Raw genomic sequence first — 24,583 nt, forward strand, 5'->3', positions numbered from 1 at the left:
CTCTCTCTCTCTCTCTCTCTCTCTCTCTCTCTCTCTCGATAGATAGATAGATAGATAGATAGATAGATAGATAGATAGATAGATAGTTATTTAGTCTCCATTACAATTTTGAACAAATAATAAGCTTCTGGGTTTACAGTCTGACTGTCGGTTTATTCCATAGATTCTTGCTTAATTGGTATGGGGCTCAGATATGCTATGCGGAGTGTAACAAAGACTCAATACTGACTGTTTGGAATTCTGTGACATGAGGCTATGGTTAACACCACCGTCTCCTTTTAAAATTGGTTAAGACATTTACATTTAAGGTACAGTAGTTTCAGTTTTGATTTAGTTCTGTTTTCTCTTTTCCACTAAACAAAGACACCACAGAATTATTTGCCGGGTTACAGTACAAAAAAAAAAGAAATTGATTTATCTAAATTTTATAAAAAGTGTATATTTTTGTTTGTTTTATTTTTTCATTTATAACACCACGTTTGTGTGAATATGACAATGGAATTTCTTTTAAATTATAACACAGTATAGTAACTATCGATGTTTTTGACCTTTAGTTAGTATGCTACAACAAAGAAATCACTTATCCATTTGCTTCCTGCTAGCAATTCATGCCTTTAGCCTAATAAAATACTTTAGCATCCTGCTGTTAAGTAGGGTCTGCTTCAGTAACAGCTTATTGGCTGATGTAACTAGGATCTGCATCTGCAAAGTAAACACAACATGAGAATGCAGCACTTAAAATCACTGTTAAAGAGCTTTGATGTTCCCCCAATAAACTAGTATCACTTTATTTAGAAGTGTTTTCACAGTGTCTGTAAACTTTCTCAAAGCACAAACAGGAACATAACCTCCAAACCCTCTTTAAAAAATGCTGAGAAATGTTTTATGAATAACAATGCTTATTGAATTTCTTAAAAAGAAAGCTTTAAAGAAACAATCAAACAATGTGAGTTACAACCAACAAAACAAACAACTGTGATAGCGATCACTGATGGTTGTGGGCATTTTATACAGTGTTAGCATTCCATAACTACACCCAGTCTTAGGTTTGTAATTTGGTACCTTTTAAAAGCTGCTATAAATAGCAGTGCCTTCATTAAGAGTACATGGCATTAACAATACAAAAGATGTACCTAACAATAAGCCTGTTTCCTGGTTTAAAAAAAAATAATTGATTGTTTCAAACCGTTACAATAAATATAACTTAGCATTTCTAAATTGTGTTGTTACTTTGCGTTTTTTGGTTTTGACAGTGTGCTGCAAAGCATTAGAAATTGCTTTTAAAAAGTATTGGGCTGTATTTTTATGTACATTTTTGTTTTGTTTTGTTTGTAGGCCAGATAGATTAGCAAGAGCATGAAAATAGTACAATAGTTCTACATAGAGTAACCACTGCCTCCTACAATAACACTCAACCTATGGGCATGCTGCATTACAATGTGCCTTGCCCAATATTTATTGCCATGACTTTTATATTTGCTGTATGATCTGATTTCATAAACTTATGAAGTGCTAAAAACATATTATTATTAGAAATATTATTAGAAACAAGCTGGTTATTTTTTTTAAGATTGCAAAATGCAACCTTCAGGAATACACATAGACAGACTGCAGCATTTTATAATCTAACATGACTCTAATTAGCAATGATTACCATGCCTTCATGAGGTAAACACTGAAAAACTGTTGATTAGAAGTTTAAAATCAAATCTAGTATGCAGGGAGCACTGTTAATAAATGTTACCTCACAATGATGAAAATGTGGGTAAATTGGTCTGATTTTGTATTTGCATTTTTTTTTTACTGTGCTGCTGTTTGGGGTCTGTTTTATTCTTAACTCTTTCAACGCTGTGGTATGGAGGTCATGGTAACTCCATTTAAAACTGTAGAGCACTATCACAACCAAGGAAAGATAACTCCAGTTAACATGCAAGCTGGTAATCCAGACAAGGGAACTGGCATGCCAATAAAAACACTGTTTACGTTTCCAGGACAGACACTGAAACTATTTAATGTGTTATCTTACTGTTATCTTAAGCAGTCTGCTGAGTGATGGCCACTGCTGTTTTGCTAGTACAGCCCTGAAAATGAAATAAACAAAGTTGAATTGATTGGTCTAAGCCACTGCTTTCATCCCATTCACTTGGTAAGAATTCCAGAGCTTTTGGTGTATAGGCTAGATGCATAACATAGACTTCTCGAATGAGACATGAGGGGAACTCTGGAAAACACTATGGTGGTATTTTGTTGCTAGTACTCAGTATGGTTTTAAAAATCCCTGAACTGTTTTTTTTTTCTGTTAACATTGGTAAATAGAAATATTTTCTTCTCCTTTTTGAAAGTTTCCTATTCAAATTATAATTAGAAAGGATTTTTTTTATCAAGATGTTGAGAAATTGCACTATGCAACTTAAACAAATATACAACCAAATTAGACTGGTCTAGTTGGCACTGTATCATGGCCCTATTCATACACAGTTGCAAGATGGTCCAACATAGACACATACATTGAAACGTTGTTGGACTGGCCTTAGGCAGTGTATACTACTTGCTTTGTGCGTGGATTGTAAATTGTTATATTTTGTGGTTTGTTTGTTTGTTTGTTTTTTTCTCCATGGTAAGGGATGTTTTCTTTTGATGGTTTGACAAAAATCGTTTAGGATTCTTACTATTATATAGCACTTGGGCACTTTAACTGAAACCGATTCACTATGTAACACAATTTTTGTTCCTGGGTAGTAAGTGTTATTTCCTAATTGCTTATGCCTCAAAAGTATAGAAAATGGCTATTATTCCCCACAAACTTTGCTTTTGTGACCAGACAGTGATATATATATATATATATATATATATATATATATATATATATATATATATATATATATATATATATATATAGGAACTACACATTCATTTCAAAATGAATTAACAATATTAAAACACACGTATCGCAAATATTGCATTTAAGACAAGGCGTTCCGAATGGTACAGTTTTCATTGAAGATGTTAATTGAGGCAATACACATCGGCGAGTCTCAGACATTACAATAAACATATTGCTTTCCCATTGCTCTCCATGGGGACAGCCACTTCAAAGAGTTGGGTTTCTGACTAATAGCACTGATGTGACAGCTGAGCTGAATTAGCGCGTGCTTTATCATAATTAAAATCTCCAGCAAGTTTGTTTATGAAGTTTGGCAGGCTAAACCCCCCACTGACAGCAGCCCAGATACCCTGACTGGCGTATCTTTAAAAGGTTCACTTTCATACCTGACTTGCTACAGCTAAGTTGACCAGCCAACAGGACAACAACGACAGAATATCCTGCAAAGAAACATGTTTTTGATGCTGCTTCGTTTGCTGGTGATCAGCGTCCTAACCAGAACAAGCAGTTACGGGTGGACCTTACGCAACCACCACAGGGGTAAGATAACTGGCTCAGATACTGATCGACTGCGGCAGGTTAGGTCTGCTGGTGTGACTGCACTGGGTTTGAGCGATAGGAGCACTGACGAAGACCCCGAGTTAAAACTGAAACTAGCGATCGAAACAGTCATGAACCAAACACAGAAGAACAATAATGAAGACAGCAGGCACGCTTTCGCCAGGATCCCCTTATCTGGATCTCGGCCCCAGGAACTCAATTTGGACGTTGGTCCTGGTCGTGGAATGAGAGAAACCATGAATCACGCAGCTATCGCCAACATCTTAGCAGGTGCCAGATCAACACCAACCGATAGTTTTAATAGGCCGCCACACCCTCCTCCTTTCAAACAAGCCAAACAATTCTGGAACCACTTCGTGAGGAGAAGGTCAGACTCCCAAGAAGCGATCGTGCCTATCAAAACCACAGAGGTCCAGCAGCAAACGTGTAAGGCGTTGCCATTTTTACAGGTAAGAACACTAATTAATAGAAATCCTGTAATTTGCCTACTTTCATTTAGGATTAAGAATAATCGCGTATGCATATGCTACACTTTCAGGTATAAAATAACGAATATATACCAATAGGGGAGAAAGTACCCTATAACCACTGACTGTATTTGTATTAAAAGGCCTATGTGAAAACGTTGTGGTTTAAGTTATTTTATTAAAGTCCAATAAACAACTGGTAGACCTAATATGTATTTTTCTGGTACCCGTGGTTCAGCTGTTCAGATATAGGCTCCTCTGATAACTAATATGCATTTTATACACAGTACTCCTATGTAATTAAATGCATTAATTACTAAAATAATCAATACTTTTTCTTAATACTAGAGTGTAGTCCATGAGAACTGTGAGAAGGTAGTGCTGAAGAACAGCCTGTGTTTCGGGAGGTGCAGCTCCATCCACGTTCCCAGAAACGAAGACCATACGAAGACCATCTGCTCTTACTGCATCCCCACCAAGTTCACCAGGAAGACAGTGGAACTGAAGTGCAAGGGTTCCGTCAGCGTCACCAAGCTGGTCATGCTGGTGGAAGAGTGCCAGTGCGAGGCGCAGAGAGGTCGGCCCCCGCAGCTGGGGCCCTTCTTATTGGACCCGAGTTTAGGCATCTTCACCAACCAAGCATAAGTGGATTATCAGCAGAACCTGAACCTATACAGAACGTATATTCTGTTTGTCACATCGCTGTTCAACTACTGTGCCTAAGTGTGCTGTTGTACTGTATATTAGGCAATGGATAGTAAACAATGTAAACACAATTTCAAACATGGTTTCAGGTGTTGCACTGGAATTAATTGTAATCTTAGCATTTCAGTGCCTTGCCTTTATATTGATATTGTGTAACAGTTGTATTATTGTAGATACTATACACACTTTCTGTACCCCCCGTACTTAAAACATTTGAAATATCAGTCTACTTACGTTCATGGCTTACTACCTTGGTTTGCATTTTGGACCACTACAAAAAAATGAAAATAAATATGTATGTATTGTAAATCTAAACTGTATACATACTAATTACATGTACAGCTGAATTTGAAATAAAATCACTGACAAAAGAGAACTGTGTATCTTCATACACATAGGTCCTTATTTATGTAAAAGACAAAGGTAGGTTTTCTGAAAGGAATACAACTACTTTAATGGTATAAAACCAAGCAAGAAACAGCTTAGTTGTAGATACAGTAAGACCTGTTCTTGATGTTGTGTCTTCTTGCTATTTTTACAGTGTTAAAATGGTTAATTTCAGAAAATGTGCCTTTCCACCTATCGCTGAATTGTGCCCTTAGTCTTTTTTGTGTCTTGGGTAGGTGAAGAATAAGAGTTAGTGTTTGAATGCAAAGCACAGGCTCAGCTGTAAATCTACCTTAGTCATTCAACTTCATATAAAACAATATAAAAATACAATAAATAAAACAAAAAGCAACATAGAAAATGTACAATCCAGCAGTGGGCAGGTTTACTGGCTTGTGTGAGAAGAATGTAGAATTCCTCAGTCAAATTTCATTCTGCTTTCAAAAAAATCAGGTATTTGCATACATTTCAATATCACGATTTATTGTAAGTACAGTTGTGTGCAAATTGTCAATAGGCAAATTAGCAATTGCCTAATTTAATAGATGATTAACTGGTCACATGTGCAATTAATTAAAAATAATAAGAGAAAAGAGAGACACAGCTATGAATGGTAAAATTCAGGATACTTTTTAGGAGTTGTTTAAGATGCTTAATTAAAGCACAAAGTGGTCTAATATTTTCACATGAGTATTGTTTCTATACCAAAATTGACAGGAAAAAGGATCATGTTTCAAAAATAGATTTAATCCAGCTTCATGTTAGAAACATATTGTCTAGATCTTCTGTAACACAGGACGGTTAAAGAAAACAGTGTCCTACAGTAACAGGATGGACAATTCACATTGGCATGGGGCTCTAACTTGTAAATTGCAAATGCATCATGGGAGAACTGAACAAACGTTTCTAAGTCTTACCATTTGGGATTCGGCTACCTTAGTCATGATCAAAACTGCTGTATATTGGTGTAAAAAATTATCTGTATGTTGTGACGGAGAAAAGGGATTTTGTAAGTATGCTCTTTAAATTTCACACATACTCGAAAAACACAAGATATTAAACAATTCCAATAAAAAAATACAGGTACAGGCCAGAATTGTAGTGCAGATCCACCATTACCCACAACATTCCCAGAAACTAAAAAAAAAAAAAACTGTAAAAAAAAAATGTAAAAACTGATTCTATTTCTCTCCTTTTTTTCTCTCCTTGCTCTTGTTAATGTGCGCTTTCAATTGAGAGACACTGGGTGAACTGGGCAACACCGATCTGTCTGAATAATTCAATTATTTTTCTAGCATTTTGCGAATCATGTAGTTGAGGATGCCTCCATTGTGAAAGTAGGCGAGTTCCACGTCCGTGTCAAACCTCATCCGAGCCTTGATGGTCTTCCCTGTGTCCAGCTATATAAATAGGATGAGAACACAACGCAAGTCACTCCCTTTAAAAGCTAGAGCAATTACTTAGGTGGACTCTTACTGTCATTTTTTGCTAGGTATAACATTTTTCAAAGAAATTTTGTACTGGAGCTAGATTTTGTTATTCTTTGTACTGGTGACATCACACCAGTATTCTAAACTTCCTGTCACCCTTTTCTATCTCACTTTCCATTGTGGCTGTTAGTAAATGTGAAGCAAGTACATGTGAAGCTAAACAAATGACCAAAAAAATTTGAAATAAACAAAAACACAACATAACAAACAGGTATTTAAAAAATGTCGCACCCCATACTTTCCAGATCTATGCTGTCACTTTTAGTTCTGCAGAATGATCGTACAACTGGTCTGTGAGACAGTGGAAGTCAAAGTTTCAGGAATGATTGTGTGAAAACCTGTGAAAGTGTGTTTTTTTTACCTTAATATCCACTATCATTCTGGGTGTGAGCTCATCAGGAATGATGATAGTGTAGCGCTCCTGGCCAGTGAGGCCCAGTGACTCTGCAGTGTCTTCAGGGAGGTACTCCAGAGGGATCACTCCCATTCCTACCAGGTTACTGCGGTGAATACGCTCATAGCTCTCAGCCAGGACAGCTCTAATTCCCTGAGAGAGCGAGAGAGAGGAGAACCATTTCATTTTACCAACTTTAAATTAGGCAGATAAGCAGTTATCTAAGTGCTGCACTTATGTCATACTGTAAAGAGAGCTAATCTTTATGTCTGGAGGTACTGTTTCATAAGATCATTGCCACATTTAACCACGAGATACACTGTGTGCTATACACAAAATCTTTCAGTCCGACCAAGAGATTTGCACTGAAGACAATTCTCTGTTTCTGTGTATACAGTATCTGTAAGGGGACTCAAAAGCTAAGCAAACTTGGATGGGTGAAATCCAAGGAAGAAAAAAAAAACAGCAATATCTAGAAAGGGGTGTCGGTGGCAAAGGTGTAGACTACATTCCCCACAAATAAAAAAAAAAATCAATACTTCAGTTCAATATGTGAAAAATTCATAACATAAAAAGGTAAGGATTGAATAAATTGTCAAATAATACCATTTGTTCCTTAAACAACATTATGCACTGATTTAATCTTTAGCATTTTTTTTTTTTTTTTTTTTTTTTTTTTTAACAGCAAGGTATTATGAAAAATGTGTTCTACCAGAAGGAAAGGTCCTTTTGCTGCCCAGTCTCTTGAGCTGCCTGACCCATACTCCTTCCCTGCTAGGATGATAAGAGGAAGGCCAGCCTGCTGGTATCTCTCAGCAGCATCAAACACATCAAGCTGTCAGGGGGAAATAAAACCATTCATGACGTTCTGCTGTATGCAACAGATCACTACATGCTGAATAAAAGTTAAGGGTTTCTCACTGTTTCTCCAGAAGGTAAATGAAGGGTTTGTGGCGCTTGTTTGTTCAGGAACTTGTTAAAGAGACGGATATTTGCGAAGGTGCCCCTCGCCATGACTGCATCGTTGCCACGGCGAGACCCATACGAGTTGAATTCTCGGGAGGCAAGACTGCAAGAGGACAGAGAGAAAAAGACGCCAATAGGACACTTGTAAAGCAATACCATCTATATTTTCCTAATGTTTAATTGTTTACCTGATTAAAATCCTATTAATTGTGCGCTCTATCATTCTGTAATTAACCATGCAAAAATACCCTTTTTATGCAAAACCAAAAGCTGAATTTCTGCGATTTCTATCCTCCCCAAAACTTTGGTTCAGTACAGATTTTCAGTTTACTAACTCACAGTTAGGTAAAAAATTACAATTATCAGGCTCCCGAGTGGCGCATCCAGTAAAAGCACTCACTAGAGTGCAGGATGCGCTCTATAGCCTGGATGTCGTGAGTTCGAACCCAGGCTATTCCACAGCCGACCGTGGACGGGAGCTTCCAGGGGGCGGCGCTCAATTGGCCGAGCGTCGCCCGGGGGGAGGGAGGGTTAGGTCGGCCAGGGTGTCCTCGGCTCACCGCGCACCAGCGACCCCTGTAGTCTGGCCGGGCGCCTGCGGGCTTGCCTGTAAGCTTGCCTGTAAGCTTGCCCAGAGCTGCGTTGTCCTCCGACGCTGTAGCTCTGAGGTGGCTGCACAGTGAGTTCGCAGTGTGTAAAGAAGTGGGCGGCTGATGGCACACGCTTCGGAGGACAGCGTGTGTTCATCTTCGCCCCTCCCGAGTGTGCGCAGGGGTGGTAGCGGTGAGCTGAGCATTTCAAATTGGGGAGAAAATAATAAAAAAAAACTAATTGGCAATGACTAAATTAAAAAAAAAAATTACAATTATTTAGAAATTCCGCTTTAAAATGTTAAAAAGGACATATTTGCTGGAGTAGTTAGCAATTATCTAAGTAGAAACAACAGCAAAACATCATAATAATAATAATAATAATAATAATAATAATAATAATAATAATAATAATAATGAACCCGTAGCTCATAACATTATCATAGTTGTTACTTGCTATTTCTGAAACATTACCTGACTGGTTTCACAGACATTGATCAGCACGAACCTTGTACTACCTAATGTTACCAGTCGTACACATTTTTTTGCTTACAAAGGACAGTAAAAGGTTATTAAGCATGTCCCAAATCTGTTAACAAAAGGTTCAATAAATACTTTTTATTGAAACCCGTCTTACCCTCTGCCAGATAGATAGCGTGCTGCAGGGCTGTTTCTTGCAATATTCCCAGCAGGGGAGATGTGGTCTGTTGTCACAGAGTCTCCCAAGTTTAACAGCACATATGCATCAGTTATCGACTTAGGGGTCTGGAGACCTACAGTCTGAGAAAGTAAAACTAGGTTTTTAGAGAAATTTTAATAAAAACTACTTCAGGAGAAAGATAAAAAGAGTTTCTTATTCCCAAAACTATCTCAATGGGAAAAGACAAAACAACAAATTCCAAAACCTGTGGATTAGAGGTAGGAAGGGGATGTATCATGACTCCTGCCTCGTGTGTTACTGAACATTCTGACATTAGACACATTTCTGGGAATACATTTACTGTCGTTGAGCCAAATTGATTTGAAGATTTTCAGGTAGCATGCAATAGGCAGAAATATGGGGTATTTTCCAGAAACTGATTAAAAAAACAACTAACACATTTACTCTTACTTAAACAATTAGTTTAGAAAAACACACTATATTATTTGTGTGTGTTAATTGAAAGTGTAAAACAGCCTGATCACTGCATAAGGTCATGCTAATTTACTAATTAAGTGGTGCCAGAATGTTGATGTATGAGAAAATAATATACAGTACTCACAAGACTTTCAAAGAAAGGTGGTGATTTTATGTATGTTGATTTGGGGTCCCAGGTGTACAGCTCATCAGAAGGTGCCTTTAAAGCATTCCAGCGTTCATTGATTGTCTACAGGAAGAGACCGGAATAAACAGAATTTCATTAAAGCCCAGATTTTCAGATTTTAGCAATTGATTTATATTTATTTGTATTGTTCACTTTGTCACACAGAGTAAAAATGCTTTTGCAAAACCAACCCCAATGTGTTCAGAGCTTGTTTTTACTGGTGTCCATTTGCGTGCCAGGACAGGAGGATAGATTCAATCTAATACTAAAAGGTGCGTGTGCATTTTGAGACGCTGAGAAAATTGTGCAGTTTTCCAGTTTGTGGTTGAACAAAGCAAACAATTTTTGAAATGTAAAAAAAAAAGCACAAAATGGGAAAAGATATATAACCAAGACATCGCTTGGGAAACAGAAAGCTGTGCCGGGAAATAAAAACGTTAAAACGACACACCTCGCCCCCTTGTGTGACGCTTCGATTTTTTATTTTCATATCAACAATTATCCAACCTTAGTATGGTGGCGTACATAATTTAGATTTAATCTCTTTTGCGACATTTTAGATTTTATGATCTCTGTTGAAATGACAAATATTAAATTTTGACCACCAAAAAGGACCCACACAGGCCTAAATATAGGCCAGTGTCAAACATAACGAGTAAAATGAGTTTGTTCCACAACACCCAAAGAACATTAAGTGTGTACTGTCACAACAATATGTGCAGAGATTGGACAGGTGAGGATTTAACATAGAACTCAAATGCAATTCCCTCTCCACCTACAATGAACTTCAGCTGCGCTGGATAGTGAGAACTCTCAAGTAACCCACCTCGATTTTTCCGTAAACCTCCTTGAACATTGCTGGAATGACAAACTGACGTTCGACCATTTGAATCTCATCCCTGGTTGGCCAGATGTCCCTCAAAAAGACTTCTTTTCCTTGGGGGTTGACACCTACAACCACAGAAGTATTTTTTGTTATGGTTAATTTGGATTCAACTTTTTTTATACAAATAGTTTGCTCTCGGACACTTTAATAACATTCACTACACCGAACACACAGTACCAGTCAAATAGGCTCTTAATTATAACTCAGTATTGATCTACAATTCAAGTGTAAATGTGTGAAACAGAAATCGGAATAACTATGGAAGAAAACATGAAAGATTTACACTGTGCTCCAACTGTGGAACCCCTACCGCTGCAGTGCAGGCTTCCAGACACTGCCAAACAACAACATTGCCAAACCACAGAGCTACCCAGTGCTCATAGTGTCCAGGCATCTTACCAAGAGGCTCTTTCTCAAAGTCTATCCGAATGGTCCCAGCAATGGCATAAGCAATGACCAGCGGAGGAGAAGCTAAGTAGTTGGCACGGGTGTTGGGATGGACACGCCCTTCAAAGTTCCTGTTTCCAGATAGTATCCCCACAGCGACAAGATCCCCCTGAATACACCAAAAGATACAACACACTGAAACACCAATATGAGTTTCCAGAAATTATGAAACCGTAAGAACTAAACTAAATATTAGATTATATACATGTTTTATTTATTTTTTATTTATAAAAGAATGAAAATTAACAACAGTTAATGTTATAAAGCTAGTGACAAGCAATTCAGGAGGCTAATTTAAGATGATGTTAGATTTGGAAATATTAACAGATTGTTTTCCTTTCACGAAAACTGCATTTTGGTTTAAAGACCTTTATAAAAAGTGTCTACAAGTTGAAAACTTTCATTTATTTGTTTTTATTCTATTTGTTACCCATTTACCTTAGTAATGGCTTGCACAACTGGTTCTGGAATAGGCCCGCTGTTTCCAATGCATGTCATGCAGCCATAGCCGACCACTTCAAATCTGTTGGGGAGGGTGAAAAATACAACGGCCAGTGAGAGAGGGTTATTTTATGATGAGCTTTTGCAAGGCTATTTGGGAAACATCTGTCACTGTGTGTTTTCCGAAGGGTGGAATTATTATGTTAACCCTAAAATGATCAAACGCAGCAAGCAAAGGCAATATTTTTTTTTCAAGCAAACACACAAATCATCCCGCAAACTTTAGCTTTAGAGTCACCAGATGTCCAGACATGAAATTAAACTAAAACAGAATATTTCCCGTTCACAAATTTAAATTATCTTCTACAGAGACAGACTCCCATGAATCTCAACTGGTACATACTGCTCCATTTCGCAGTCAAATTTGTAATTAGAAAAGTGGTGCACACTACTATTATCAGGATTCAAAGGCAGTGGTCAGCATAAAAAAAGATCAAATAAAAAGGATAAATCTGGAAAAGCTATATCTAAGTGTCTTTTGGCGTTCAGTCCTTTGATAGACTAAACTCTGGTAGAGGTTTATTAATTGGAAAAGTGAATAATTCACACAGTACAAATACCCCAGCTGTGAGAGGAAAGGCATCACTCCACTCTCTTTCAGGTAGTAAGTGACAACCCCACTTCCAGGCGACAGGCTGGTTTTCACATAAGGCTTCACACTGAGCCCTGCGTCAATGGCCTTCTTAGCTAACAATCCTTAAAAAGAAAAAATATATATTTAAAATCACTACAAGCAGCTTCTGACTCTTATTAATACTTACATCTTTTTGTCAGGGTCTTCTGGCATTCTAGTATGTATGTATTGGTTTTAAAAATGTTTTTTGTCAATTAAAACAATTAAATTGTTTTACTGTTTTTTTTAAGTTAATAATTTGTTGTAATACTCATTTGAGTATTTTTCGTAATGTTTTGTGATATTAATTTTGGTGCTGAATCGGAAAACATGAGGGTTTAAAACAATGGGGACATGTAATGGAGATGGATACCTGCGCCCAGCATGACGGATGGGTTGCTGGTGTTGGTGCAGCTGGTGATGGCTGCTATCACCACAGACCCATGGGAGAGGACAAACTCCTGGCCGTCGTATTTAAAATTGACTTTGGCTGCATGGTGTTCAGGTGCGATTTGGAAACCTTTAAATCCTTGCTACAAAAGATAAAAAAAAAGATAAAACATTATTATTCTATTAGAAATAAATAAGTTCTCCCTTGTTTTTTCAATATCTGACTTACCCTAAAATAAGGTAAATTCATTACAAAGAACAGACATTTGCTGTAAACATATCTTAACCGTAAATTAAACAAATTTGTGACTGGTCAATCTGGGAATAACAAGGGTGTACTGCATACACTTAAATCCCAAAAAAAAAACCATAGAAATGTGACTGTTTGGAGGTACTATATGTGAAGGCGTTACTGAGAACAGTGTTAATTTGTTAATTAGCCTACTGTGGTCGACAGGTAACCTGTCTTGAAATAATCTGTCCTGACTGTTTAAATTCAATACTGTAGATCTCTGGACAGGACAGGTGTTCCACAGATAGTGATGCAACAGATATCATTTGAAAATTTGAAACTTTCATGAATATTTCACAAAAAAAGGTTTTAAAAACATTTAAAGTTCTAATTAGCATCTCACTGGAAGAACAAATGTTATGTTAAATGGAATGTCCAACCTGTTAACCATTTGTCAGCTGTCACATAGCTGTTTGATAGAAGAGTGTGGGTGTTTAACAAAAGGGATAAATGACAGCCACCAAATAAATAAACACTGGTTGTGTGTGAATAACTATTTAGCCAACTTAACAAGGATAACTGTGGTCACGGTTAGTTATCACAATTGTACTAGTGGTTTTTCCATTTGTATGGAGCTGGTTACAAAATTTGTTTGACTGAAAAAAAAGTTGTATACTACAACTGTAAACAATGCCAATACAATAGTTTGTTTTGGGGTTGTTTTACCTCCTTGATAGTTCTGTTTTTTTTCTTGTTTGCTTGCTTTATCATGGAAAAACATACACGTGTTCTTGTTTGTGATTATAGCACTTACTCCAGATTCTTACCTTTGCACCTAAACAGCTTTCAAAATCTTTCTTCATTTCAGAAACAACTACTTTATCCTGGGGGCGTTTGGGGCCACTGCAGCAGGGGACTACAGTGCTGAGGTCCAGCTCCACCACCTGAAGGGAAACAAGGAAGATAGAATATGGATCTGTTTGGACTTTTCAAAGGTATAACTGATTTTTTAAATTAAACTGTACACAAAGTATTCATGATTTTTTCAGGAGGATATATTTTATTTATTTTTTTTATAGTAACATGGAAATTAAGTCTTTGAAGCTCCCATGGCAGAAACATCATTTGGTTCAAACGTACATTGCGATTATAAGAGTAAAAGCATCACTTGCAAGAAAGTAACATAGCTGGTACAGTGACCAAATATTAAAAGTAGCCTTTTGCCTTTGGAGGCCTGTATTTCAATCCTTTGAAATAATTTTAGTGGTTTCAAGAATCACAAAACCAAACAATTCATGAATTGGTTCCTTCACAGGCAGATTCAAAGAGAGACACCCAGGACAGGAGAGGCATGAACTGCTTCCTTAACTTCACAAGGGAATGGTCTCTTCCAGGGCATGCTGTGGGGAAGCTCACATTGCCGTGTCACATATCAGAATCCTTTAAGCACCAAAAGTGTAAAGGTGAAACAATGCAACAGGAACCACCTTTAGTAATGTAACAGCAGTACCTGGGTAAAGTCGGGGTCCTGAGAAGAGTTGCTGAAGTCTCTGAACATCCCGACCGCTTTGAGATACCTGGTAATGTAACTTAGCTTGTCTTTGTCTCTTCCTGAAGCAAAATAAAAAAAACAATACAGCTTATCCATTAAATCATTGCTGTATAAAGGCTTTTACCGAAAGTCCAATTTTCTACCACATGAGGTCATTGTTGACCACAGGTCCCAGGGAAATAATAATGTGATATTTTGGCTCATATTGTTTAAAAGTGTCACAAGATAAATAAATATTACTAAAAAATGCTACTCGACTCTACAAAGTTGAAAAGATATCTCTAAAAGTAAACAAACCTATTTCATACGGCAGAAGTGTGCTTACTGTACCTCAATACAGTCCCTAACCATCTTATTTTTTAGTCCTGCAGACATACTTGAGGGAAGAGTACAGGATTACAAAACATTCTGAGAATTTGGAATACTCAAATTCCTACCATTTCTAGGGATAGATGCAAAATATTAACAGAATTATATAAGCCAGCAGCAGTGAGGCACAGTTATAGTGTATGTCTCTCAGTTCTCACCTGTTTGCTCCAGATACTTAATGCTGATGTGGTCAACTGGGAAGAAGGCTGCAGTCGCTCCATACTCTGGACACATGTTAGCAATGGTAGCTCTGTCAGCGATAGAGAGCCGAGGCACTCCGGGCCCAAAGAACTCCACAAATTTACCAACCACGCCAATCTGTCGCAGGTGCTGCAGAGAAAGAGCAACCATTTCAACATGAGCAATATGTAGAATTCTTTAGTAAATGTGTGATCAACCCTAATTTACAAACTATATACCAGACTACAACACAAATTACAGAAAAAAATGAATTGGTTGAGAAAAAAAAGTGTTATAGGGGTATGTAAAGGTTGAAATACACTGGATGAAATTGGTTACAATGTTTGTGGACCGGACATCTCACAACAGTCCTGTATATTGGATGTTAAACAAAATGCACAATAATACAAAAATAATAATTGTAGGACACTGTAAATAAATAAACTATGACACACACAGTGTGTGTATATATATATATATATATATATATATAGTTCCTACCTTGGTGATGGTTAAGACAATGTCAGTCGATGTAACCAGTGGATCAATAGTTCCCAACAGCCTGTACCCGATTACTTCAGGAAGAACCATGCTGATTGGCTGCCCCAACATCACTGCCTCAGCTTCAATCCCACCCACACCTAAACCACAAACAGTTATAGAAGGATACATGGCTGCTCATTATGAAAGCACCACATTTGGAGACGAGATAGCTCAGGTATAGCCAACTGTAACAATAGTATTTACCAATCAGTTCTGGTAGCATTTTACAAGTGCCATCAGGGATTTCATGATCACACATTTTTGTATAAATGGAAGTAAAAGTTGGATGCATTAGGTAAGCCTCGGTCTGGTTATTTTTACATTTTATTTGGTATTGTTCTTTTTTTTTTTTTTTTCCTCAGGCACAGTTGGTGCAACATGACTTTTGAAATCATTACCTAAAATATATATTGAAAAAAGGGAAAATACCATGTATGGTAACAGATATAATTCAAATATAATTTTGATATAACAAGAATTGCATCAAGAATGCAAGTGCACATTAAATATGTTGTTTTATGAGAAAGTAAATGATTTTGGTAGGTTTTAGCGATGAGTTCTGAGTAACACAGTGTAGTGTAAAAGTCTGAGAAATATGTGTTTACCCCAGCCTAGAACACCAAGTCCATCGATCATGGTTGTGTGGGAGTCGGTGCCCACAAGGCTGTCTGGGTAATAGAAGCCATCTTGTTCAAACACCACCCTTGCCAGGTACTCCAGATTCACCTGGTGAACGATTCCTGATCCGGGAGGAATAATCCTCATATTGCGGAAAGCTTTAGATCCCCACTAGACACCAAGCAGAATCACAAAATTACACAACTGGGCCTCAGACTCACACTATTCAAGGCAATGGCAGCTTTATGGACAACTGCCTTATTTTAATAAGCAAAAAGCTACCTTTAAAAACTCAAATCTCTCTTTGTTTCTTTCAAACTCCAACTCCTCATTCTTCTGTAAACTTTCGGCCCTGCAAAAGATGTTATAATGTAGATTTTGTTTTTATATTCAAGCAGAAGTTTCAAATAAGATGCTCATGATAATAAGACCAGTTTCTGAAAATGTATCACAGCAGAAATCCCCCACACCCCACATGACCCTGGTTTGGAGTAACGATCTCCCTTTGCAGCGAGGAATCTGAACACAATTAGCAACCTGCAAAAGTCCCTAGAGACACACATTTCAAAATTGCTTTCTAACTAGCACTTTTCCATCCCAGGTGAAGCTAGAGGAATAAATAAATAAAAGTAAAGTATTTGGATTTAACCCTATTTAGATAGGAGAGGTTTTATTTCCCCTATTCCCCAATTGTTTTTATTCTTCAGCATTCCTGATAACCCTAAATGGAACAATTAATGTTGGCTAATTAGCATAGCTCACAGGCGGCACTAGCAAACAACTGCTAATTTGTTGATGTGTTATTTAATGTTTGCACTTGAATTCCCCTTTAAACAGATCTTTGTTCCTCCTGTAAAGCCTCCAAATCTAGATATGCCTTGTTCTGCTTGTCAGCCACTGCTGATAATTGAAACGCCTCACTTCCTTTCCTTTTGCTTCCCAGTGGACCCTGTTTTATCATGACTGGGGCCCAGCATGAAAGGAGCCCCTTATCTGAAGGAGAAAGTTGTTAGCCGAAACAGGGATTTAGTCACGTAGAGTTTTGAAACAAACACTTACTAAATATAAAATTAACAAATTGTGTAATGTTAACCCTTTATACACACACTGTAATAGTGTCACCAAACACTAAGGGCTAAGGTAATGCAAAGCTGTTACAAGCACACTCCTTATGTCTTGACTTATGTCAGCTCTAGTGAGCACAGTCTTTAAGCAATACTTTTTATAACATTTTCCCAATCTTTAATTTCTATATCCTATTATGTGTGTTATTCTCTACAATTAAATATGTATAGTTGTATTTGGGAATTTACCATATGTGATTTGTGTTTTTGACAGCAGTTTTTTTATTTTTTTATTTTTTAATTCCAAAGCGAGGCATGCTTTATTTGTGTTTTAAACATCACGGATAACTGTATACTTACTTCCTGTTAAAATCCACCTGGATGGAGTGGTCAATCACTAAGTCAGCCGGACACACAGGATTGATCTTCCCTGGGTCTCCTCCTAACTTTTTAACAGCATCTCGCATGGCGGCAAAGTCCACCACAGCAGGCACTCCTCTGAAAGGAGAAGAAAAAAATCAAAAAACATTTTACTCCCTGTACAGCTAATCTTCTAACATTTCCAAGCAGTTACAGAACATGATCCAGTTCTCTGCTGTACTCACGTGAAATCCTGCAGGATGACCCTCGCAGGTCTAAAAGGCACTTCCACGCTCTGCTGCTGCGTCACTTTCCAGTTCAGGATGCTCTCAACATCCTCCTTCTTCACTAGAAACTCGTCGCAGTTTCGGACAGCAGCTTCCAGAAGCACCCGGATGGAGAATGGGAGACGGCCTGGAGAAAGCAGCCTGTGTCAGTAGCATAGATAGAGTAACTCCTCGTAATAGGGTGAATTTTAAAAAGTGACTGCAATGGTGGAAACTGGGGCTAATTGGCTGGCCAATCAGTTAAGTATTAAAAGTAATCCACCTGCTATATATATATATATATATATATATATATATATATATATATATATATATATATATATATATATATATATATATTATATATATATCTTTGAGCTAATATATACTGTGTATATATATATATATATATATATATATATATATATATATATATATATATATATATATATATATATATACACACACTACCAGTCAAAAGTTTTAGAACACCCCCATTTTTCCAGTTTTTATTGAAATTTAAGCAGTTCAAGTCCAGTGAATAACCTGAAATGGTACAAAGGTAAGCGGTAAACTGCCAGAGGTTAAAAAAAAAAGTTTAGGTTACCAAAAACTGAAAAATAATGTACATTTCAGAGTTATACAAAAAGGCCTTTTTCAGGGAACAAGTAATGGGTTAACAACTTACAGCTGTTCTGCAGCAATGGAAGTAAATTAAGCCTTGAAAGTTGATGCTAATAATTCCTACAGGTGTCCCAACTTTTGTTGATTACTTACAAACCCTCTGTCTGTATAAAAGCAGTGTTGGAACAGACTGTGTTACTACACCCTCTTAAGCATTATTTGGACAGTATTGTACTGCAGGAAGTAGTATATTGCTCTCATAATGGCGAGAAAAAGGCAATTAACAAAGGAAGACAGACCGACCATTATAACCCTTAAAAGTGTAGGTCTTTCCTTTAGAGAAATTGCAAAGAAAGCCAAGGTGTCAGTGAGTTCAGTTTCCTACACCATCAAAAGGCACTTGGAAACTGGAGGAAACTCTGACAGGAAGAGGTCTGGCAGACCCAAAGCCACAACAGAATCAGAAGACAAGTTTCTGAGAGTCAACAACTTGCGTGATAGGCGGCTCACAGGACAACAGCTTCAAGCACAGCTTAACACTGGTCGAAGTAAGCAAGTCTCAGTTTCAACTGTGAAGAGAAGACTTCGAGCTGCAGGTTTGACAGGTCGAGTGGCAGTAAGAAAGCCATTGCTAAGATGGCAAAATAAAAAAAAGAGGCTTGCCTGGGCCATGAAGCACCGCCAGTGGACTACTGAAGACTGGAAGAAGGTCTTATGGACCAATGAATCAAAATTTGAAATCTTCGGTTCATCACGCAGAGTTTTTGAATGCCGTCGAGTAGGCGAAAGGATGGTTCCTCGGTGTGTGTCACCAACTGTCAAACATGGAGGAGGAAGCGTGATGGTCTGGGGCTCTTTTGCTGGATCCAGAGTCGGCGACTTGCACAGAGTGAGTGGCACCCTGAACCAAAACTGCTACCACAGCATTTTGCAGCGCCATGCAATACCCTCTGGTATACGCCTAGTTGGTCAGGGGTTCATCCTACAGCAAGATAATGACCCAAAACATACCTCCAGGCTATGTCAGAACTACCTTAGAAGAAAAGAACAAGACGGTAGGCTTCAAATCATGGAATGGCCAGCAGAGTCTCCAGACTTAAACCCCATCGAGCTGGTTTGGGATGAACTGGACAGAAGGGTGAAAGCAAAGCAACCTACAAGTGCAACACATTTGTGGGAACTTCTGCAACAGTGTTGGGAAGAACTTTCCGAACAATATTTGATTTCCATTGTAGAAAGAATGCCACGAGTGTGTTCGGCTGTTATATCTGCAAAAGGTGGCTACTTTGATGAGTCAAAAATTTAGATTAAATTTTGTTAAACAAAACGATTCCATGATTTCTTTTTTATCTCCAATTGTTTATTTGTTCTATGCTTTAATTTCAGAGTACATTGAGACATTAAACTGTGTAAATTTCAATAAAAACTGGAAAAATTGAGGTGTTCTAAAACTTTTGACCAGTAGTATGTATATATGTGTGTATATATATATATATATATATATATATATATATATATATATATATATATATATATATATATATACATACATACATACATACAGCTCTGGAAAAAATTAAGAGACCACTGCAAAATTATCAGTTTCTCTGGTTTTACTACTTATAGGTATGTGTTTGGGTAAAATGAACATTTTTGTTTTATTCTATAAACTACTGACAACATTTCTCCCAAATTCCAAATAAAAATATTGTCATTTAGAGCATTTATTTGCAGAAAATGACAACTGGTCAAAATAACAAAAAAGATGCAGTTTTGTCAGACCTCGAATAATGCAAAGAAAATAAGTTCATATTCATTTTTAAACAACACAATACTAATGTTTTAACTTAGGAAGAGTTCAGAAATCAATATTTGGTGGAATAACCCTGATTTTCAAGCACAGCTTTCATGCGTCTTGGCATGCTCTCCACCAGTCTTTCACATTGATGTTGGGTGACTTTATGCCACTCCTGGCGCAAAAATTCAAGCAGCTCGGCTTTGTTTGATGGCTTGTGACCATCCATCTTCCTCTTGATCACATTCCAGAGGTTTTCAATGGGGTTCAGGTCTGGAGATTGGGCTGGCCATGACAGGGTCTTGATCTGGTGGTCCTCCATCCACACCTTGATTAACCTGGCTGTGTGGCATGGAGCATTGTCCTGGTGGGAAAACCAATCCTCAGAGTTGGGGAGCATTGTCAGAGCAGAAGGAACGATAGGTTGCGGATGCAACCCCGGTTCCCTGAAAGAGAAAATAACCATCAACATGAGATATTGCCGTCAGGCAGCACCGGTAGGCTGAGCTTTTATAGCAAAGCTGCCGATAGGCCCCCACGCCAGCTGCAGTGTAAGCCCGCCCCCCTGGGAGCTTACTTAACTGCGCGCGTGGGGATGCACTTCCTCTTTTGCTCTTCAGGCCGTGAAGGCTACCGGAGCGACCTCGCAGCTTGATGGTTATTTTCTCTTTCAGGGAACCGGGGTTGCATCCGCAACCTATCGTTCCCTTTCAAGTCGAAAATAACCATCAACATGGGATACAGTGTACCCTAGCTGTCGCGAGGGAGGATTCTCGGCAGTAGGACAGACTTACGTCATAACGCAACTGCGTAGGCAGTACATCTAGGCATATGCGGAGCTGCGCCTCAGCGTCTATGCTCGTAATGACACCTGTCTTAAAGGTGGAACAGTCAACACCATGCTATCTACCACTCTATACGTCCGCATCCTGAGGCGTCATAGAGTGTAAAACAGATGCTCCAAACAGTGGAGCAGAGGAATCCAGTACATTTAACCTGTAAAACCTCATGAAAGTATGCGGCGTAGCCCAACTGGCTGCCGCGCAAATATCAGACACCGGCACCCCTCGAAAGAGGGCCCAGGATGTCGCCATACCCCTAGTAGAATGCGCCTTCAACTGCCCTGGTGGCGGAAGGCCTGCAGATTCATACGCTAATTTAATAGCATCCACTATCCAGTGGGAAAGGCGCTGTTTAGACAGCGGCTGACCCAAAGATCTAGAACCATGGCATATGAACAACTGTTCTGTCTGCCTCACAGTCCTTGTACGGTCAATATAACACCTCAATGCCCTCACGGGGCAGAGCATGTGTAACCGCTCTTCCTCTGGGGAAGAAAAAGGAGGAGGATGGAACGCCATCAACTCGACTGACTGGTTCATGTGGAACGGGGATATAACCTTTGGTAAAAAGGCCGGATTAGGGCGCATGGAGACCTTAGAACCGTCTCCTGCAAAACGAGTACAAGAAGGATGCACTGAAAGTGCATGTAACTCGCTCACGCGTTTTGCTGATACCACAGCCAGCAAAAAAGCCGTCTTAATAGATATGAGCTTCATATCCACGCTGTGGAGAGGCTCAAATGGTGCCTTGGTAAGGGCTTCTAGCACCACATCAAGGCTCCAAGACGGTAAACTGGTCGTTCTTGGAGGCCGCAAGCGTCTTGCGCCTTTCAGAAACTGAGATGCCAAAAAATGGCAACCAGGTGATAAACCGTCAATGCGTACATGACAAACCGAAATGGTGGCTAAATACACTTTAAGTGTAGAAGGAGATTTCCCTTCATCCAGCAGTTTCTGCAGAAACTGCAATATTACTGCCATAGGACAGGAGACTGGGTCGTGGCTCTCAGCCAGACACCAACTCTGAAACAACTGCCACTTATACGCATACTGCGACCTAGTAGAGGGCGCTCTCGCACTCTGGATGGTCGATATAACTGCAGTCGAAAGCCCTAAGGCTGACAGGCGCTCCCGCTCAGGGGCCAAGCCCATAACTGCATGAGTTTGGGGTTCGGATGCCAAAGCTCTCCTTGAGCTTGGGACAACAGGTCCGCCCGCAGAGGGAGCTCCCTCGGGCGGCCGTGCAGTAATTGCACTAGACTCGGGAACCATATTCTCCGAGGCCACCGAGGAGCGATCAGAATCACTGTCGCTCGCTCTACCCTGACCTTCTCCAAGAAGGCGGGGAGCATCGGAATCGGTGGAAAGGCATACAGGAGCCCTGGCGGCCATTCGTGAGCCAGTGCATCCACCCCCAGGGGGCTGTCGAGGTCCTTCACCGAGAACCATAGAGGACAGTGCGTGGTCTCTCGCGAAGCGAAGAGATCGACTTGCGCTGTGCCGAACCATTCCCAGATGCGCTCTACCACCCGAGGGTGAAGACGCCATTCGCCCGCAAGAGGACCTCCTCTGGACAGGAGATCCGCTGCGTAATTGACTCTGCCCGGCAGATGAACTGCACGCAGAGAGGCTAAACGCGGTTGAGCCCAGAGCAACAGCCGCGTTACCATCCGGTGAAGACCGGGGGACCGCAATCCGCCCTGGCGATTGATATACGCCACTACTGTGGTGTTGTCTGACCGCACTAACACGTGCTTGTCTAGAAGCACTGGCAAGAAGTGCCGAAGGGCGAGGTCCACTGCTCTGAGTTCCAGAGCGTTGATGTGGGCTGACCTCCAGGGTCCTGACCACACTCCACGGGTCCCTGTCCCATTCCAGACTGCTCCCCAACCTTGGTTGGAAGCGTCGGTTGTGATAACTTCCCTTCGGAAGATGGGACCCAAGCGCACGCCCTGGCGGATGTTCGACTGAACTTTCCACCAGCGTAATGCCTCCCAGCAGGTTCGGGATACCCTCAACCTGCGGTGCTTGTCTCTCCGCGGGTGCAACGCGAAGGCATTGAACCAGGCCTGCAGAGGTCTCTGGTGTAGTAAGCCCAAAGGAAGGGCTTGCGAGGCGGCAGCCATCAACCCCAGCATGCGCTGACAGAGCTCCATGCTGACTGTTTCTCTCAACCTGAATAGGGAGAGACACCGCTCTAATGAGGCAACTCTTTGTGTCGATAGGGTCGCTTCCATGGACACTGAGTCCAGATGCAGACCCAAAAACTCGGTCTGTTGGCTGGGCACGAGGCGGCTCTTGTCTGGATTGACCTTCAGACCTAGCCGCTGGAGATGGTCTGTAACCATCACTGTGTGCTGTGCCAGCTGCTCCTTTGACTGCGCGCAGACGAGCCAGTCGTCCAGATAGTTCAGCAGTCGGACGCCTTGAGCCCGCAAAGGAGCTAAAATGGCGTCCATACACTTCGAAAAGGTTCGAGGAGCTAGAGACAGGCCGAATGGCAGGACGCAAAACTCGTAGACCCTGCTCTGGAATGCGAATCGTAGATACTTCCTGTGACCCGGACAGATGGGAACGTGAAAGTACGCATCTGTCAGATCTATGGTGGTAAACCAGTCGCCCTGCCGGACAGACTGGACAATGTGCCTGTGCGTGAGCATCTTGAACGACAACACCCGTAGGTATTTGTTCAGTACACGGAGGTCTAGAATAGGGCGGAGCCCGCCGTCCTTCTTTGGCACAAGGAAGTATTTGGAGTAGAACCCCTGGTCGGTCAGAGCAGGGTCTACTAGTTGAATGGCACGCTTCCTGAGCAGTGCCTGTATTTCCACATTCAGAGCTGAGGACTGAACCACGTCCTTCACCACAGTTACCACCACCCCCCTGAAGGGGGGGGGTTTTAACCGGAACTGAAGGGTGTACCCGGTGAGTATAGTTTTGCGCACCCAGATATCGCTGGTGCATTGTTGCCAAAACAGAAGCTGTGGAACAGTATAGGGTTGGGTTAATGGCTGCCTGGTTTTCTCAGGGCTGCTTAGGCTTCGCTCGCTCACGAGGGGCCTGGCCAGCGCCACGAGGGCGTGGTCTGCCGCCTCCTCTAGGTCGCCACCCTGTGCGCTGCGGTCGTCCCCTTGGGATTTGGCCACGCGCTGCTGTATCCGCCGGGGAGGTCTTAGTACCCCCTGGACGCGGCTGGTGTTGCGGTGGTGCTCTACGCCACTGATGTTCTTGTGGGCGTTTGACCTGGAAAGGCCTACGCGGCCACATCGTAGCCAGCTGCTGTGATGCCTCTCTAGCCTTAGCTGAGCTTTGCAACATCTCTTCCACCGCTGGGCCAAATGTGTGCCCCGGTGTAATTGGGGCATCCAACAAGGGAGCTTTGTCATGCTCCTGGACTCTCGCCTGCGAGAGCCAGAGCTGTCGTCTGGCCACCACCAGAGACGCGATGCTCCTGCCCTGGGCCCGCGCGTTAAGCTGGGCTAGCTTGACCAGCAGCTGGGCAACTAGCCCCAACTCTGCTCTCAGAGACACCGAAGGGTAGTCTGGGAGATCC

The 24,583-nt window shown here is 40.4% G+C and overlaps 2 protein-coding genes across 3 annotated transcripts in view; one reads left to right on the forward strand and one right to left on the reverse strand.

The window, feature by feature from the left end:
• The first annotated feature begins 3,204 nt into the window (after positions 1–3,204).
• Positions 3,205–5,141, forward strand: LOC131737794 (cerberus-like). Its single transcript, XM_059029248.1, has 2 exons — positions 3,205–3,894; positions 4,261–5,141. Exons 1-2 carry the CDS (start codon positions 3,337–3,339, stop codon positions 4,555–4,557), a joined length of 855 nt encoding a protein of 284 aa, XP_058885231.1. The 5' UTR covers positions 3,205–3,336; the 3' UTR covers positions 4,558–5,141.
• Positions 5,142–5,466: 325 nt separating this feature from the next.
• aco1 (aconitase 1, soluble) overlaps positions 5,467–24,583 on the reverse strand; it is a 44,405-nt gene continuing 25,288 nt past the window's right edge. For both annotated transcript variants that reach the window (XM_034035511.3, XM_034035512.3), the window contains exons 3-21: positions 17,749–17,917; positions 17,504–17,641; positions 16,362–16,431; positions 16,067–16,250; positions 15,420–15,559; positions 14,897–15,068; positions 14,328–14,428; positions 13,645–13,761; positions 12,569–12,728; positions 12,143–12,278; positions 11,520–11,604; positions 11,034–11,190; positions 10,575–10,699; positions 9,707–9,811; positions 9,082–9,224; positions 7,810–7,957; positions 7,601–7,723; positions 6,856–7,041; positions 5,467–6,404 (exon numbers count right to left, since the gene is read on the reverse strand). In XM_034035511.3, coding sequence (XP_033891402.1) covers positions 6,288–6,404; positions 6,856–7,041; positions 7,601–7,723; positions 7,810–7,957; positions 9,082–9,224; positions 9,707–9,811; positions 10,575–10,699; positions 11,034–11,190; positions 11,520–11,604; positions 12,143–12,278; positions 12,569–12,728; positions 13,645–13,761; positions 14,328–14,428; positions 14,897–15,068; positions 15,420–15,559; positions 16,067–16,250; positions 16,362–16,431; positions 17,504–17,641; positions 17,749–17,917 — 2,576 coding nt within the window. In that variant the 3' untranslated portion in view covers positions 5,467–6,287. The remainder of the gene's footprint in view (positions 6,405–6,855; positions 7,042–7,600; positions 7,724–7,809; positions 7,958–9,081; positions 9,225–9,706; positions 9,812–10,574; positions 10,700–11,033; positions 11,191–11,519; positions 11,605–12,142; positions 12,279–12,568; positions 12,729–13,644; positions 13,762–14,327; positions 14,429–14,896; positions 15,069–15,419; positions 15,560–16,066; positions 16,251–16,361; positions 16,432–17,503; positions 17,642–17,748; positions 17,918–24,583) is intronic.

Source organism: Acipenser ruthenus, chromosome 1 (genome assembly GCF_902713425.1).
Source record: "Acipenser ruthenus chromosome 1, fAciRut3.2 maternal haplotype, whole genome shotgun sequence".
In the NCBI taxonomy this organism is placed as follows: domain Eukaryota; kingdom Metazoa; phylum Chordata; class Actinopteri; order Acipenseriformes; family Acipenseridae; genus Acipenser; species Acipenser ruthenus.

Coding starts and splice junctions, on each gene's coding strand:
- LOC131737794 (XM_059029248.1), top strand. CDS start 3,337: ATGTTTTTGATGCTGCTTCGTTTGCTGGTGATCAGCGTCCTAACCAGA. Junction 3,895..4,260: donor AGGCGTTGCCATTTTTACAG/GTAAGAACACTA, acceptor TCTTAATACTAG/AGTGTAGTCCATGAGAACTG.